The sequence below is a fragment of the Sebastes fasciatus genome, chromosome 1 (assembly GCF_043250625.1).
Source record: "Sebastes fasciatus isolate fSebFas1 chromosome 1, fSebFas1.pri, whole genome shotgun sequence".
In the NCBI taxonomy this organism is placed as follows: domain Eukaryota; kingdom Metazoa; phylum Chordata; class Actinopteri; order Perciformes; family Sebastidae; genus Sebastes; species Sebastes fasciatus.
In genome coordinates this window covers 45699865-45719660 of record NC_133795.1, presented here as the reverse complement: position 1 = coordinate 45719660, position 19796 = coordinate 45699865, and the positions used below count along the sequence as shown (strand labels likewise).

General features: G+C 41.7%; 1 protein-coding gene across 2 annotated transcripts in view; it reads left to right on the top strand.

Moving 5' to 3' along the window:
- The window catches only part of ripor3 (RIPOR family member 3), a 69521-nt gene that overhangs the window by 12825 nt on the left and 36900 nt on the right, over window positions 1-19796 (top strand). For both annotated transcript variants that reach the window (XM_074649757.1, XM_074649761.1), the window contains one exon: window positions 8546-8636. In XM_074649757.1, the coding sequence (XP_074505858.1) occupies window positions 8611-8636 (26 nt within the window). In that variant the 5' untranslated portion in view covers window positions 8546-8610. The remainder of the gene's footprint in view (window positions 1-8545; window positions 8637-19796) is intronic.

Sequence of the window (19796 nt, the reverse complement as noted above, 5' to 3'; positions counted from 1 at the left end):
CCAGAAACATTAGAGCAGCTCTGGATCCTGGTTCATCTCCTACGGGGGCTGATTATTACACTATTCATTCATTCATTCATTCATACTGTTGTTCAAATCCCAAAACTGATATTCTTAATAGTCAAACAAAACTGAATTATTGTTGCTCCGTTGAGGAGAAATCACCTCAGGACTGGTTGTATCATCAGTTCCTCTTCTAGAATGAATTAACTTCTTTAATTCAGAGACATAAACAGTTCAGTGGGAGGTTGAGGAATATGGATATTTTGATTCATGAGGGATCAGATATGAAGAACAGGAGATTACTGACGTTTAAATGTCGTTCAAGGAACAGTTGGGAAATAAGATTAATTGGATGAAGATCGACACCACCCTCATAGAGACACCAGCCGGTTAGCTTAGCTTAGCATAAAGACTGGGACCAGAGGGAAACTGCTAGCCTGGCTCTGTCCGAAGCTCACTTATCAACATTTTGTATGTTGTTGTGTAAAACACCAACCTGTGGTATGTGTTGGACTATCTGTAAGAAATACTCCAACACCATAAACAGACATTATTAGAGGTGCTGCTAGGGCTGGAGGATCCACCTATCTCCTGATTCTATACTATCACCATACTCGGGTGCTGATTGGATATGTATTGGGATTTTTAAGTATTGTGATTTGATATTGTGATTTATTGTGATTGTTGTTAACTTGTTTATCACTAGACCATGGGAACAAGTTGAATCATACACTTCTAGGGACTTTTACTTTGGAAAATCTCTAAATGAATCCAGTAAAAATGTTTGATTTTCAGCATGTACGTAGTCAGAGATGACCTGAAGTCAAATATATCAGTCATTGTCAGGAATTATTTATTAAATTTTTTTATCCAGCAAAATCAAAGAATAAAGAAATTTCCCTCACAGATTAGTGGTATTTTCTTTTTAATTTATAAAGGACATGTAATGTTTTATACTTCTGGTGAATATAATCCATCAATCTTATTTCCATAGATGTATTTTGTACATACAGTTCCCTTTGTTAACACCTTATTTTGAAAAGCGGACATAGTCCCACGTGTCTACTTCCTCTAACTTCTCCAAGGTGGTCTCTAGCTCTCCCGTCAGCTCCGTTCTCTTTATCCATCCATGGTCAGCTCTATTGGGGCCGTTTGAATGCAGAGAACAGAAATGTCAGTATCTGGGTGCTCTACAGTTGTAGCGTCGGCCCATTTGACCACGGAGATGAGAGCGACGGCCGGCTGGACCGCACGTTACCGCCATATGATAACGTTTCCTGTCCGTGACAGAGTTAGCATGCAGCTTTAGCTCTGCTCTGTCTAGCTCTGCTTTTCCTGTCAATGTGTGAAACTCAAAGTGTTTCCATCCTTCACTGGATGTGTAGTGTTTACCACGCTGGATTTAACATGGGAGGGTGCAGGTCGTATCCACGCTGACCCTCCAACGTTTTAGACTTTCTGAGTTTTGTTTTGGTTGACGGACACGGAACGGATATGACGTCACGTTACTCAAACTACCACAATAAAAGCGGTAACTTCCTTCTACCTCCACATAGACTCAAATGAAGCAAATATATCGATTCTGGCGTTAAAACATCTGTTTAGAAATCATAAAAGAAGAAACAAAGTGAATCGATTTTTTTCCTGCCCCTAGTTGCTGCTACACAGATGCTGTTCCCTTTGGACAGAGCCAGGCTAGCTGTTTCCCTCCGTTTACAGTCTTTATGCTAAGCTAAGCTAGCGGGCTCCCGGCTGTAGCTTCATAGTTAGCATACAGACATAATAGAGGTATCAATCTTCTCATCGAACTCTCCGCAACAAAGATAATAAGCTTATTTCCCAAAACTCCAAACTATTTTCTTTAATGTTGCCACCCATCAGTGATTATTATTAATAACAATAATGAAAACTAAAGATCCGTCCTGCAGGTAAAGATCTCACTTTAAGTGTTTTATTACCAAATGTGTTTTGCATCAGTGACACCAATAATTCATTCAGCAGTTGGAGAGATTTCAGATGTTTGGAAGGAAACGTTTCCACAGTGAAAAATATGGTTTTAGTTGTTAAAGTGGGAGTGAAGACAGACGGACGTTTGCATCAGGCCTCACAGGGACGACCACTCCTTTAGTGGTTTAATCAACTGGTCTGTCTGAACACATTCATTGTTATAATGTTATTTGTATGTTATACTGGACACACAACAACAAACTGCAAAGTTTAGAACTCAGATCTAAAGTATAAATACTTCATTACAAGAAGTTTACGACTGTGATGTTTTCATTTTCAGGCAAAATCAGAACTTCATCCAAAACCGTCTCCGTCGCCTGAAACGGTTTTCAAATTAAGAGTCTGTGGAAACGACGTGAAGTCATTTGTATGTGAGATTTAGTGCTTCCTGAGCGGTCACACACACTTGGCTCATTGTAGTTTTTTTAACTGTTCACAACCACTGAGAGGTGAGTCTGTCTGCTCTCCGACGTATTTCCTGCCTAATAAAGCAAGAACGCAGTAAAAGTCTTTAAATACACCCTCTATTTATGATCCTCAGGTTCAGGCTCAGACTACTTATAGCTTTTATTAGGCAGCAGTTTAAACTGATTCCTGGTCAGCAGTTATGATGCTGTAGTACCAAATTAAAACGTCAAAACGGAGAAGTTTCATTTCAATTAGAAGATAATTAACTCTTTTGTAAGCGAGAGCGTTGTTGAAACTTTATTCCAAAGTGAAGTCAGAAATCTCTTTATCAGAATCTAAGTATGGGATAATGTACAGCTATCCGGTCATTGTTGTGAAAGAATCCCCAACACGGGGGATCGCCCTGAAGCGGTTTATTTTACAACAATAACCGGTCTAGCTGTACATTATCCCACTTATTACATGGCTACCTACTAAAGAAATCAATATTTTGACACAAAAACGGTCCTCCAGAGTCTGACATCAGAACTGTGCCCATAGCAACGGTCTGCTATACATAGCAACGGCAACATGAGGTTGGTTACTATGGTTACACGTCTCCAATTGGCGAGGGGGCTCTCAGGAAGTGACGACGTAAATTACTGCTCAGTGCTTCTGAAAAGATCCAAACTACTGTTTATTCACACAGAAGTATGTTGAACGATAGTAAAACTATTGAGTATGTAGAACAGAGTATGAGGTTTCAGACGAAGCCTTAGTTTATTTTGGGTTCAAACCGCAGCAGCGCCGTGTGTCTTGCTAGATACTGTATGTGAATACAGCTCGACGCCGGCTGATGTTATGAACCCAGACATGACGGCGTTTGGTTTTCTGACATATCTGGGACTTCACCAACATGTACAAAGCAGCAACAGTGGTTATTTCTTCCATGGTTGATGGAGGAAATGGAGGAAAGAACAGTTGTTGGTATCTATGGAGACAAGCTCCACCTCCTCTCCGGAGCGTCTAGAGCGAATGAACACAGATGATACCGGCGGGGTAAAAATTGGCTTCTCTCTTGGTGAGAACACAACATGACACCACCGTACAACCGCAAGTGGACTGAGTGTTTTTGTGGTTCCAGGATGATTTGAGGAGTTCTACTTCCACCAGGCGGTGGATCACTGCTGTGTCTGTCGCAGTGCCAGTAGAAACAGCTTTTGGTCTCCAATCCATAACCATCTGGTTTGTGCTCCACCTGCGGAGGAGAAAGGAACACAGATAGACCCGTCTCAGGTTAAACCAATAACCAGCGTTGTGTTTTAGGCCAGACTCCCCCCCCCCACTACTGTCGTTTGTCTGAGTAAAATGCTCGACGCCTGTGGGAGGCCCAACAGGAATTTCCATTTCACACTTGGGTGAAGTTCCAGATTGGCTGAGCTCACCCAACAGGGCCCTTCAATGGCCGACATCACGCCAAGCAGAGTCGATCATGTGGAAGGAGAAACGATGCGTAGTATAGCTTCACATTCAGATCGGAGGCGTTGGGCCGACTGTGAAAAATCAGGAACAAACCATCATATTGCTATTCCATGTGGCCTGATAATGAGACGACAGGTCGCAGTAACACATGAGAGGATTTAAGGGTTCAATCTGCAGAAGTTTCTGTATAGTATTATGCTTTAACATATCATGACTACATACAGTTTTAGTGCCGGTTTTGAGGCTGCTGAGCTCCAGGGAGTCTCTGTGGAGCATGCTGTGCCACATGTATACATTCTCCTCATGTTCACGTATCAGGTTTCTGCTCCATCAGGACGCAGAGCTGAACATGTTGGCCACTGGACAGGAATGCAGAAATTAAAGCGACATTATACAGACACAAGGGTTAAAGGAAGTTGAGGGAGGGGGTTATATTTTAGGTCTGAATATAACGTAAAGAATTCCCTTTTTGTTTTTTTAGATAATCACCTCCATGTGTAAAGTAGATGGATGTAGAGCCGCAGTTTGTGAGCTGTGTTGTAGTCGATCATGTCGATCATATTGATTAGCTGCTGTTGAAGCGGTCTAAAGCCTAAAGTTTATTATCTCTGTTGTGTCAGGTGATGTCACTGATGTCTGGAGAACAGAAATACTCTGTTGGTGTAGTTTCAGTCAGTTAAATCACCGAAGTTTCAGATAAACATTTACAACAGCAGCAGCCTTCAACACCACATGTGAAAACTGATGAGAGCTGAAGAGAGGCAGCAGATAATAATAATGATAGTAATAATAATAATAATAATAATAATAATAATAATAATTAGAATAAGAAACCTCCAGTAGTCAGAGATGAGGGAGAATAATCTGTAGTTCATCAGCTTCGGTAAGGAGGCTTCGTCTGAAACCTTGTCCTCTGTTCTACAGACTCAACATGAGTTCTATCGTTCAACATACTTCTGTGTGAATAAACAGTAGTTTGGATCTTTTCAGACGCACTGAGCTAATTTGCATCGTCACTTCCTGAGAACCTCCTCCCCGGTTGGAGACGTGTAACCATGGAGCCAACCTCATGTGACCAAAACAACAGTTTGTGAGAATCAAAGTCTGAATTGATTTAAAATATATATTAGGTCTAGCAAAGAGAAATCTGATACTGAGTTAAATTGAAGCATTATTGATGTTACAGAGCTGTCCGTCAACGTTTGTTATGAACGTTGTCATCACTACCGCATTGCATTGTTGGATATTTATGCTGTCATAGTGTCCAGCGTTGCATACTGTAATATTTCACCGTAAATAGTATGTACTTCACATACTATTGGTTTCATACTAAAATATCTCACATAGTGTTTTAGCTACTAAATAACATGTTAGTGTGGAAGTTAAGTTTGTACCTCATGGAGCTCCACATCGCTGCTCTAACACACTGCTGGGCTGAACGCATCAACATCAAGAGTCACAGTTACTGGTTTAACTGGTACTGTGTGTGCGTGTGTGCGTGTGTGTGTGTGTGTCTAAGTTGACTGAACCCACTGGCCTCACTCCCTACAGGACCGCTGGGTATCAGATACAACACAAACAGCCTCCCGCTGTGATCTTTATTATGTTCTTGTTCATGGAGGGTGTGTGTGTGTGTGTGTGTGTGTGTGTGTGTGTGTGTGTGTGTGTGTGTGTGTGTGTGTGTGTGTGTGTTTGTGTGTGTGTGTGTTCCTACCCTTCAGGGACACATGAAGTCACACATAAAGAATTTTACAGCCTCTTGTTGTGTTGAATCAACCCGGTCTAGAGGTGGGAAAAAAAATAGATTGACCTATGTATCGCCTATGTATTTCTAAACAGATGTTTTAACGCCAGAATCAATATATTTGCTTCCTTTGAGTCTATGTGGAGGTAGAAGGAAGTTACCGCTTTTATTGTTGTAGTCTGAGTAACGTGACGTCATATCCGTTCCGTATCCGTCAACCCAACAAACCTCAGAGAGTCTAAAACGTTGGAGGGTCAGCGTGGATACGACCTGCACCCTCCCATGTTAAATCCAGCGTGGTAAACACTACACATCCAGTAAAGGATGGAAACACTTTGGGTTTCACACATTGACAGGAAAAGCAGAGCTAGATATCACGGCTAAAGCTGCATGCTAACTGTCAGGGACAGGAAACGTTATCGTATGGCGGTAACGTGGCGGTCCAGCCGGCCGTCGCTCTCATCTCCGTGGTCAAATGGGACGAGGCTACAACTATAGAGCACCCATATATAATATTTAAAAATCACAATACATTCTGTATCCTGATAGTATAGAATCAGGAGATAGGTGGATCATCCAGCACTAACAGGAAGGCATATAAATACCACGACATTACACGGACATTCCAAATGTCACGAGGACGCATTTTAGCCTTTTTTCGTGTCATTTGTACGCCACGCAAACATTCAGTTAGGTTCAAGCAAGAAAACCACTTAGTTAGTGAGAGGGAAAACGTCATGGTTGGGCTTAAAATAAGTAAGTAAACTAAGTAAAACACTTATGAAACAACTACGGAAAACACGTGACAAACGTCACTAACGTAACGTACAAAACCAAACAGTGATCAACAACGGTCTCCTGGTTAAAGTCCTGTGTTTGTTGGACCCTCCCACCATCAGTGGTCTTTTTTCTCTTCTTATTCTACGTCACTAACTCTTACCGTAGCATTTATAGGTGGATGTGTTTATATCACAGTCAGTTCAGCATACATGGCGTACAAAAGACACACAGAATCAGAATCAGAATCAGAATCAGAATCAGAATGGTGTTTATTGCCAGGTGTAAGAGGTATACACTAGGGATTTTCTTTGGCTTTGTTGGTGCAAGACAAACAGTATAATAACAAAAGAATAGATGGAATAGATCAAATCAAGAAAGGCGTACTTACTGCACGCTTAACGCCTTGCGCGTTATCGTGGCATTTATACACCTTTTCGTGTGAACGGGCTGGTTGAATCTTTTGCGTCGTTCTCCATATCGACTTAATGTGATCGGTTAATGTTCATAACTTGTTTTCACTGCCAACAAGCGGCCAAACATCAGTTATTACAGAGTTAAAGAACAGCTTCTAAATGAAACCTGTTGTTTCTTCAGACCTTTACAGACCAGAAACAGACTTTAGATCAGTATGCAGCCTGAAAACACATCACACCGCTCACACACTACTAAAAGATGCCACGTTTATACCCAACTTAATGTACTTAACATGTGTTTTATGTCCCGGTGTAGTTTAACAGCTGAGACTCCAGCTAGGAAGCTGTAACTAACTACAGACCGATCATCTGACCACAGGAGGAGTTCAAGATGTATTAGCAGCTGTAAGAGAATACATTCTCATTAAAAGGGGTTTAGATTAGATGTTGCTTGCATGCAGAAACTGAGGATCTACTGAAGTATCTTTCAGGCAGTAGTTCAGCGTTGTGTGAATCCTGAACTGCAGTAACAGATGTGAGACCCTCAGGTATCATAAAGACTGGAAATGTGCATCTTTCTTCATGTTCTGCTGAATCCATCAGACTCAGGTTAAACCTGCAGGTTCAGCTTCACAAGACTCTGGTGAGTCCATTTAGAGACTAGTGAAACCATTTTGAGTCATTAAGCTGTTTTAAAGGGTTGAAATATTTTACAAATACACTAAGCTGTCAGTGCATCTGTAAACATTTAAAATCATGATGAATAGAATACTACCAGTGTTTCTATTTCTGATTAAACTCTGTTTATTGATCAGTCGGTTAAAGAAGCAGTTAGTTGCTCTAACAATATACTGCATGATCATTTCCTCCTGCAGATATCTGCTTTATAAAGATACCTAACATATAGGAAATCAGTAACTTACTGTATGTAAGAAATCAGGGCTGACCTCCAGATATGTGAATGAAAGTTAATGTGATAATAACACGTTAACTCAAATTCGTTTTGACGCCACTAATTTCTTTAACGCATTAACACAACTTGTGATTTTTAGGTTGTAGCGGCTCAGTTTTAAAGCCAGAGTGAAGATACTGGTATCATATGAAACTAAAAACCTGATGAATCCATCGGTACCAACCATGTCATAGTAGCTTGTCATGAAGGAGGTTAAATAACGTTCCAAACTTACGCTAAATGTTGCCGAGGAAAAACTGTCATGGTCATCTTCAAAGGGGTCCCTTGACCTCTGACCTCCAGATATGTGAATGAAAATGGGTTCTATGGGTACCCACGAGTCTCCCCTTTACAGACATGCCCACTTTATGATAATCACATGCAGTTTGTGGGCAAGTCATAGTCAAGTCAGCACACTGACACACTGACAGCTGTTGTTCCCTGTTTGCCATGTTATGATTGGAGCATATTGTTTTATGCTAAATGCAGTACCTGTGAGGGTTTCTGGACAATATCTGTCATTGTTTTGTGTTGTTAATTGATTTACAATGATAAATATATACATACATTTACATAAAGCAGCATATTTGTCCACTCCCATGTTGATAAGAGTATTAAATACTTGACAAATCTCCTTTAAGGGACATTTCGTTCACATTGTTGACATTATATCCTCCATAAAGGAGGATTCACTGCACCACTGTGTATTGACTAGGTGTACCTAATAAACTGGCAACTTATCTCAACCAGTATCATCTTTGTGTCTTATTGTTTCAGCGTGTTCAGTGAAGATGAAGTGACGCCACCAGGATCTGAGCGCCGACGACGACGTCACAGTTTGGATGTTTCCATCGGACCAAACACAGAAGTAAGAACATTATTAACTGTGGAGGGTTCCTGTCAGGCTCACAGTCAGTGGTCAGCTTTATGTGACCTCCTAACACTCAGGATGAAGATGATGATGATGATGTTGTGTGTGTGCGCAGGCAGATGTTTGTGTACATGAACTTCTAAGTGTTTTTGCAGGGTTATGTATGTGTGAGTGTGTGTGTGTGTGTGTGTGTGTGTGTGTGTGTGTGTGTTGGAAAGTACAGATGTTTGTATCTTTTGAGGACTTAAAAGAAGTGCGGCGTGTGTGTGAGAACAGAGATGTTCTCTGCGTGTGAAGAGTTTATGTCAACAGATTTAGGAGATGAAGTTACTGAAGAGTCTTTTAGTCTTTGGGTTGGCTCGACCTCAACACACAACTACACAACACAACACAACACAACACAATACAACACACAGGAACCCTGATATCACTACACAACACAACACACAGGAACCCTGATATCATTACACAACTACACAACACAACACACAGGAACCTTGATATCACTACACAACTACACAACACAACACACAGGAACCCTGACATCACTACACAACTACACAACACAACACACAGGAACCCTGATATCATTACACAACTACACAACACAACACACAGGAACCCTGATATCACTACACAACTACACAACACAACACACAGGAACCCTGATATCACTACACAACTACAAAACACAACACACAAGAACCCTGATATCACTACACAACTACACAACACAACACACAGGAACCCTGATATCATTACACAACTACACAACACAACACACAGGAACCTTGATATCATTACACAACTACACAACACAACACACAGGAACCCTGATATCATTACACAACTACACAACACAACACACAGGAACCTTGATATCACTACACAACTACACAACACAACACACAGGAACCCTGATATCACTACACAACTACACAACACAACACACAGGAACCTTGATATCACTACACAACTACACAACACAACACACAGGAACCCTGATATCATTACACAACTACACAACACAACACAGCGGGGGAGATGCGGGGGGGGGGAGGTCTCTCTGCAGAATGAGTTCAAACTGAGAGGAAGGACGACGTAAACAGAGCGTTCACACTAATCAATCAAACTGGACTTTGGGGATAAGTGTACTCGGATCCGGGCCCGGGTCCCTGATGTGAAAGCACCCTTAGTTGTCCATCTGTCATTTAGAATGTTCACTCTCAAGAAATTGTATTGAAACTGGACTGAGTTCCAGATTCCCAACTATATTAAAAAATCTTTACTACTGGATGAAACATTTTAAAAAAAATTTTAAATGTAGTTTTCCATATGCCATTTAGGATGTTCATACATATTCTTTTATGTATAACAGTGATGTCATCATCCTTTAATGTTGTCACATTCTGGAACATTAGGCTAGTTTGGGTAGACACTTGAAGCGTGATGCTACAATACACTCACAGTTGACAATCTCTACTCAGTTGGATATATGCAACATACTTATTTTTTTTCTTCAAAATAATTCTTCATTTAAAGAATATGGTTGGTATTAATCTGTATACAGTATTTTTTTAACTTAAAAAATAATTTACTCTCATTAAATTTTAATGAAACTGGACTGAGTTCCAGATTTCCAACTATGAGAAAAATCTATATTAATGGATGAAGATTTTTAAAAACAATTTTAAATTTAGGGCGTTTCACATTAGGTACGATTGATCCGTACCGTGCCCGAGTACGATTGCCCCCCCCTCTGCTCAGCTTTCACTTTAGTAAAGTTGTTCCGTACCCGAGTACACTTGTGTCATCATCCACGTGTATTTGTTTATGTTGAGATCAGCTGTTCTAGTGGCGGAGCATCGTAAAACACTTCATTCAAACTGGACAGAAACAACATAAAACTCACCAATATTGTCATCGTTAGTCTTTCCAACAATCACCACCTCTGGTTTGGTTGAAATAAACTCTTATTTCACCAAGTTTGATGTGAAAATATGCCGACTCTAGACTTCCCCCCCCCCCACCCATCTCTCTCTCTGCCCGCTGAGCAGCTGAGCGTCTCTCATTCTTAAGAGACAGACCATTAAATCAGCTAAATAAAATAACAAACATCACTCAACCCCATCGCCTATTGTTTATATTTTGAGGATGAGATCATCGCATGCTGCGGCAGATCAAGAGATACTGTAGATATGAAACTGGTTTATGTATACAGATTTCAGAGGAGACCGGCGGCGTTGAAAAAGCCTGCCCTTTCAAAACTACTCGCTAACTGCTAACGTTACTCGCGTTAAATAGCTGTCAACTTCCGTGTTTTGGTACTGTACTTGGCTTTCACACCTGATGTTAACCGTACCCGAGTCCACATGATCCGTACTCCAGACCACCTTTTCAAGTGGACTGGAGTAAGGATCGACGAACCGTACCCGAGTACGGTACGGAGCGTTCACACTAATCAATCGAACTGGACTTTGGGGACAACTGTACTCGGATCCGGGCCTGGGTCCCTGATGTGAAAGCACCCTGAGAGAGAGATGGAGACAGAGAGAGAGATGGAGACAGAGAGAGTGATGGAGACAGAGAGAGTGATGGAGACAGAGAGAGAGATGGAGACAGAGATAGTGATGGAGACAGAGAGAGAGATGGAGACAGAGAAAGAGATGGAGACAGATAGAGAGAGAGATAAAGACAGGAGAGAGAGATAAAGAAATGAGAGAAGATGTGAAAAAGGTCCGACTGAAACATGAAACCAGAGAAGTGACAACTCGTCTCTCTTCTGTCCTTTAACTTCCTGAAGAAGACCTGAATGCTGTCTGTCCTCCTGAGTCTCCGTCACTGTATTAACATGTTGTTTACATACAGTTGTAGTTCATTAACTCTATGGTTTCCCTTCACCAAGCTAGTAAACTAACAACACCTGGTTAAATCTATTTTATAGGGCTGTCAATCCATTCAAATAGTTCGTTGTGATTAATCACACATTTTTTATCTGTTCTAAATGAACCTTAAAGGGAGATTTGTCAAGTTTTTAATCCTCTTATCAACATGGGAGTGGACAAATATGCTGCTTTATGTAAATGTATATATATATTTATTATTGTAAATCAATGAACAACACAAAACAATGTCAGATATTGATCCAGAAACCCTCACAGGTACTGCATTTAGCATAAAACAATATGCTCAAATCATAACATGGCAAACTGCAGCCCAACAGGCAACAACAGCTGTCAGTGTGTCAGTGTGCTGACTTGACTATGACTTGCCCCCAAACTGCATGTGATTATCATAAAGTGGGCATGTCTGTAAAAGGGAGACTCGTGGGTACCCATAGAACCCATTTACATTCACTGATCTGGAGGTCAGAGGTCAAGGTTGGAGCGTTATTTAACCTCCTTCCCCTCCTCCCTCTCACCTCCTCCGTCTCACTTCTTTCCTCTCTAACCTGAATCTAAACCCGTTAACAGATGTTATTATACGGCTGTGTTGAACATTGCTACGTATAACAGACCGTTGCTATGTATAGCAGACTGTTGCTATGGACACAGTTCTGATGTTGGACTCTGGAGGACCGTTTTTGTGTCAAATTATTGATTTCTTCGTTAAGTAGCCGTGTAATAAGCGTGATAATGTACAGCCCTCTGCTTCGCGCCCTGTTGGGGATTCTTTCACAACAAATGACCGGCTCGCTGTACATTATCTCTGACTTGAAAGCTGTTAACAGATGTTGAAAGCTGTTAATAGATGTTTGAAGCTGTTAACAGAACTCCAGTTCAGAACCAATTCACTCTCTTAAAACCACAATGATGTGATGACCTGAAAACAGAACCCCTCAGCTGTGGGTCTGATGGACATTAGAAGTGGATCATTATGTGTTCAGTTTGTCCAGCAGGATCCAACCCCCCTCTCAGCCTCGAGGCGTTCCCATAATGCTTAGTGAGCAGATCAAGAAGAAAGATAAACAGTAGAAGTCAGTGATGCAACGTTGAACTGGATAAAGAAGAAGAAGAAAGATCTTGTCCAGCCTTTTCTCTTCTAAACTACTAGCTAGCTTCAGCTTCCAGTCCAGAGGCCTGAACCAGGAAGCAGGTTTAACTTACAGCCGTCTAGATCTCTTTGGGTTTGAGTCTAACATTGGTGATCCCAGCTGGTTATCTCAGTTAACGTTGTCAGTCCAGCTACGAGCGCGTTCATGTGAAAGAGATGAAGTTGTTTCAGTCAACATCATCAGAACCACGAATGAATATGAAATGAGATCAGATGGTGAAAGCAACAGCAAAAAGTGATATTACAACCCCATATCATACCGAAACGTGTACTAGACCCGTCTGTCAACCAGAGGACAGCGTGTCAGCGTCACGTCTTGCCTCGCCGAGGCGTGAATATTACACGCCTGTATGAAGGTGCAGTACCAGCAGGGGGCGGCAAAAACACTCACTTAGGTTTAGGAAAAACATCACGGTTGGGTAAACTAAGTAAAACACGTACATAACAGCCTGTTTCCACATGTCTTTACTGTTTAATCATGCAAACATCCAACAGCCTATAGGAGCAACAACAACTTAAAGTTCCTGTTGTTACCGTCGACCCCTCCGCCAGGGTTCCCCTCAACCCGTGTCTCGTGCTCTTATTGGCTGTAGCTCCCTGACGGGTCCAGATATCTATCATGTTAGATATCTGGGATGTGTCACCGCTGAGCCTCTCAGCTCGCGTCCTTCAACAGTTCACTCATGGCGCTCCGCCGCTGATTTGTCTCTGATCTGAGGCTTTTATCAGCGATCTCTAAAAACAGTCGTTGAGTGGATCATCAGGGTTAAAGTCGTGTAGTGTGAACTAGACGTTATACAATACACACAATGTGAGTGTGAGTGTGTGTGTGTGTGTGTGTGTGTTTGTGTGTGCTTCCATCCAGAGCAGCATAGTTGTTCACCCCAGGGGGACATGAGTCATCTGTGACCTCTGACCCCTTCAACATGAACCAATCATGTTCGAGCTGGCAGAGAGCCAAAGGTCTGAGAGTCAGAGATGATCTGAAACTGGAACAACAGAAGAAGCTGATCTATAGTTTCTTCTTTTTCTCCTCCTCCTCCTCTCTTTATGTCTCTCTGATCCAGTAGTTAACGTCTCCATACTGAGACACATTTGTTCCTTTGCTGCTCTCAATACGATAAAAGATGGTTCATGGATTCTGTTTACTTGGAAATTGGGCGACGTCCCTGAAGAGCATTCAGAGAGATTTAAAGCTGCTTCTAATGATCACAGATGATCTGAGAGAGAGACGAGGTGGGGGTGGGGGGGACAAACCACTAACAAGAGGAGAAGATACGATAACTAGAAACATGTTTCCACTAACGCAGACATGAAAGAGGGAGGAGTGGGGGGGCTCTAAGAGAGGGAACCAGACCCCCGAAACACAGATCGGCACTAGGACCCAGCAGACCGTTCATACAGGACGCTCCTCAGTTTGTTTTGATATGAATCCAAACAGACTGCAGCTGTTTAACATCTGGTGGTCACACACACACACACAGTACTAACGTATGTCATATAATGACGCTTCGTCTTCTATCATCTTGGAAATAAAGAACATTCATTTTATAAAAGATTAACTCAGATCATTATAATTATTATTATATCAGATGATCTACTGAACTGTATCAGCTGTCGGGTCAAAACATGACAATCAAACATAAAAAAACTCTCATTAAATTAGCCATGATGATGATGATGATGATGATGATGATGATGATGATGATTGCTTCTATACTCTTTGGTTTTTGGTCGTCTCCATCTTGGTTTTTGGCCGTCTCCATCTTGGTTTTGGGACGTCGCCATCTTGGTTTTGGGCTGTCGCCATCTTGGTTTTTGGCCTTCGCTGTCTTGTTTTTTTGCCGTCGCCATATTGGTTATTGGCCCTCGCCATCTTGGTTTTTGGCCGTCTCATTCTTGGTTTTGGGCCGTCGCTATATTGTTTTTTGGTCCTCGCCATCTTGGTTTTTGGCCGTCGCCATCTTGGTTTTTGGCCGTCAGCATCTTAGTTTTTGGACGTCGCCATCTTGGTTTTGGGCCCTCGCCATCTTGGTTTTGGGCGTCATCATCTTGGTTTTTGTCCGTCGCCATCTTGGTTTTTGTCCGTCGCCATATTGTTTTTTGGCCCTCGTCATCTTGGTTTTTGGCCGTGTCCATCTTGTTTTTTTGCAACCAGAAGTGACACGAGAGGGTGGAGCTAAGTACAACCGAACGCTGAATAAGACATTTTTAGGAGACCGATATGTTATAATTAACGTTGATGAAGTGAAAACACACTGTGAAAGGGTTAAAGTTCTAAGACTAAAACACAGACAACTCCCAGACCGGACAATGCCGTGGCAGCGACCCGTCAATCACAAGGTAGCCCACCCTAAAGCATCCCCTGCTTTATGGTCTATCTGACTCTAAATGGGTCCATAATTTACTAAATGAACATCATGCTGTATTGAGACCATAAACTCATGTTAACAATGTTGACTGAGGTAATAAATCAAGCCAGCACGGGGCGACCCTGCTGTCTTGATACAGATATATTGATACAGGTATACAGAATGCAGGTTTAAGGTACTTCAGCGTCGGCTTCACAGACCCGGAGGTTGCCGTCTGACTTTGACTGGTTGATTAAATCAATTCGTTGCGCCCTCTTCTTCTTCTGCAGTGGTTTAATGGCACCAGATTGGAAAATTAGCACCACCAGCTGTTTATATCAATAAACCAGCTCCTAATACTCGTATAATAATAGTGGATAGAAACACATCACATGTTTCAGGATCCTGAAAGTTTGAATCTGCCATCACTAACAAACCGGTCTCACTGCGACTGAGAGAAGGAACTGAGCACTACGGAGTGAAACGCAGCGTGGAAATGAGGCTAATTATGGTGAGCTGAAGGAGAGTGATTACCATTGTGTGTGTGTGTGTGTGTGTGTGTGTGTGTGTGTGTTTGCCACCACAGACAATGTACCCTTGTGAGTGTCTGCTGCGCCCCCCCCAACACACACACACACACACACACACTCAGAGAGGCCCCAACCTCCCACCTCGTCACCACATGGGACCCCGTAAATCACTTGCAGGTCAAGGCAAATTTTTTTAGACCAGATCTGCAGGGGCGTGTAGTAAGTTACTGTAGTATTCTCAGCAACAGAGAAACCTGAACTCCCAGGTATAAACAAAAGTCACATCCCTCCTCACATACCAGCAAATCTTGTTTTAACATTGTAAAGTGAACTGTTAAATAATGCCAAAATAATTTGTAAATTCCCAAAGTAGGTTACATACAAAAGAAAATCCTTATTCTAAAACAGTCACTTTATAAAGTGCCAACAAAATTAAAATAAATAAGACTCTTTGGGCAAAACTGTGCAAAACTTTACATGTGCAACAATGTAAATGGTTGGAGGTACAGACTGTGTAGAATATTTTATCAACAGAGATAGCTGATCTTACCAGAGCTTATGTGTGCATAAAAAAAGCTTACATCACTTGTAACAAATCTTGTTTCAACATTGATTTGTTACAGTAATAATGCTACAAAATAACCTGTGACTCCAAAAGCCAACATAAGAAAACAATGCACATTAAAAAACACAGTCACTCTCCGCCTATAAAGTGCAAACATATTTAAAATACATACGCCTCTTTGAACAAATTATTTAACCAAACAAATTATAAACTTTACATGTGCTACAGTGTTGGTTACTCTAGTATTACCTAGTATTACCATTCAAGAGACCCAATCTATTTTGACAGTTCCTTCCTTCCTTGCTTCCTTCCTTGCTTCCTTCCTCCCTCCCTTCTTCCTGTCCTTCTCTCTTTCTTTCCTCCCTCTGTCCTTCCTCTGTTCTTCATTTCGTCCTTCCTCCCTCCCTTCTTCCTTCCTTCCTTGACCTGAGGAAAACAGGAGGGTTAAAACAGTGCAATTCGCCTGTTCTTGTGTTTGCTTGCAAACACTTTGATAAAATCATCCATGTTGAGTGCCCTCGCTCTTCTTGACTCAATACTTAGCAAACCTAAATGGCTTAGTCTGTTGTCTAGCATGGTTGTCCTCAAATGAGTTTTAATGAGCTTTAGAGCTGAAAAGCTCCGCTCACATGCAGCACTGCTGACTGGGAGGGCTAGATGGCTAAATAGTAGCTTTAGCATCGTTGACAGTCAAAACAGTGTTTGCTAGTGATGTTGCGTGCTGTGCCGAGGCTTTGGAGCGTGTGTCGAGTAATCCAGGAAGTTTCCTGCGATGCGCGTATCGAGGCTTGTATCGTTTTAGACCAATGACGTCATTGATGACATCAGAAGCCTCACTGCCTGGCCATACCGCTGACTGGTTCATGAAGTGGTTCAGATCTTCACTGGTTCAACCAATGCCACTTTCCAGAAGTGACACAGAACACTAATATTACCCCTCCTGTAATTATTATATTATATTACACTACACTACAATACAATTATTGACCAAAGGATTGGTTTACACACATAAGATGCATTACTCACAAAACAATTACAGTCTATTATACATGTATCTTATATACTCATAATATACTTACTAAATAGACATTTTATTATATATATGATATATATATAAATTGATTACATGGTAATAGATTTTTTTTCATTGTTTATAATCATTCCCAACAGCCTTACTGGCGCAAAATACAGCATATCACAGAGCTGTGGTCCCAGTAGACCACAACCAGCACTGCTCCCAGTAGAGCACTTACACTTACACACCAAAAAACGACAAACTGACAATAACCTGATATTTTCAGGTGGATTTTCATTTAATTCTCACTGTGCAATATCATTTTCCACTTGTGCAATTTTGTTAATAGTCTGTTTATTGTCAATACTGTATATACTGCTCCTATTTTTATACTTCCTATCTTTATACTTGGTTCATATTTTGTTACACTGTGTTTAGCTCTTTTTTTACTGTGTTAGCTGATGCATCTTGTTTTTTGCACTATCCCCTTTGCTGCTGTACACTGCAAATGTCCCCACTGCTGGACTAATAAAGGAATATCTTATCTTATCTTATCACATGGTTAAGATCATATCTGCCTGTTTTACACTCTTTGACCACTAGGTGGTTTCGTGAGCACATGAAGCCTCGAGCAATGAACCCTTTTCCGAACCAATTTGCTGGAAAGCTTCAAAGCTTCATGAGGCTTCATCTCGCCATCACTAGTGTTTGCTAATGAGATGAGATGATGACAGCCTTGTGCCAATTACAATAAAAATAAATAAAACAAGACAGGGTAAATGTTTAGCTTATTACCGTTACAGCGTTTAACTACAGGCACAGTAAGTGTAGTAAAATGTAGGCTACTCACATCTTTCACGACGACGCTCCAGAGACGTGTTGCTTCGATAGACTGAGTTTGTTTCACCTGTAGGTTCACCTGCTCAAACTTCTTCTTCTTCGCGCCTTTTTTTTTTGCAGGCTACATACTACTTTAGCGCATCTCTGCCTCTCAGGTTTGAGAAGGAACTGCAACTCTAAACAAGAGTGCAGTTTCCATTCAGTGCCGTGGCCCGCCTCTGACTGGGCATATAGCCAATCATATTTTAAGATATTGGGGTGGCATTTGGGGTGGCCAATCAGATTTCAGGGGTGGCCTGTGCCACCCATGGCCACTCCCTGAACACGCCAGAGCAGATCTGCCTCCAGACACCCTTCAACACATACACACACACACACACAAACACACACACACACACACACGTCACCTCTCCCTCCTCCCACATTGACTTCTCATTTCAGATATTGGTAGCGTAGGGTTAGGGTAGCGTCTTAACTTCCACACTAACATGTTATTTAGTAAAAGAGTTAAAACAGTATGTGAGATATTTTAGTATGAAACCACTATTACATGAATTACTGTTCATACTATTTATACTTTCTGGTGAAATATTACAGTATGCAACACTGTTCTGAGAGATAACTAGACTTCTGCTCCTCCTCATGGCTCTGTTTTCAGGCTTTAGTAAATCTATCCCGTGACGGGAGACTTTGACCAATCACAGGTCATTTCAGAGAGAGAGCGTTCCTATTGGCTGTGCTCCGGCTTGTGAGCGGTGCTTGGTATTTCCTCAACAGATCTCATCATGGCTGCCGGGTCACAAACTCTCTCATTTTACAGCTAAACCGTACACTACAAGATGATTCTGAGAACATCTGAGGAGAGAAATAGACATTACAGTAACAGAATAATGATTCATATCTGATCAGCACTGCCTAGTTTGACTGTTTGGTCGGAGTTTGTGAGTGATTGACAGCCGGCTCAGAGACGGCAGCTGGACAGCAGACCTCAGATCAGCTCTGACTGTTTGTTTTTTTCCGCTCTGTCCGGAGGACACAAAGAAACATGATCGTTTTCAGATTACCTGTCTCATGCACTACTGTCAGGATATAGTGACCATTTATATAAATAACTTTTTTTAAATCATACTTGCTCCATTTCTACCCACTGCAGCTTTAAAGCAATCATAAATATCTGCGATGGAGGGAGACGAGTTTGTGTTAACAAGTATAAAAGTGGACCTACCGGTCAGAGGAGGTTCTGTCAGAGTGATTCAGAGTCTGGTCACAGCGTCCTCACCTGAAACAAGATTTACTATTAATAGGCAGACACATAAGCTAAAGCTAACGTTGGTTCAGAGCCATCAGACCTGGTTTCTCCATCCCCGTGTGTGTTATGTCTGGTTGCTGGTGACTCTGTTGGTTCTGGCATCAGGACCAGAGTGTGTTCTACAATCTGGGTCAGGACTCCAAACTGGGTCACTCTGAACTACAGGTTTCTGCTCATGCTATCGGTTTAGATTTCAGATTTGAACATGAAGACGACCTGCAGAAATGATAAATAAACAAGCAGAGGAAACGGACGGAGCCAGATGGTCATGATGTTCAGACTAGCTCTGAGATCCTCTCCTCCACATCACAGAGGAACCATCAGAAACACCTTCAGCAGCTCATTTAGGAGAAAACAGCTGACCAACATGTAGACAAAAACAATAGTCATGTTGTTTTTAGCTTCAACCAACCTCAGACGGAGCAGATGGCATCCAGACTGGCTGTTATTGTTCACTTACACGCAGCATGTGAACCTGTGTGTCACAACTATGG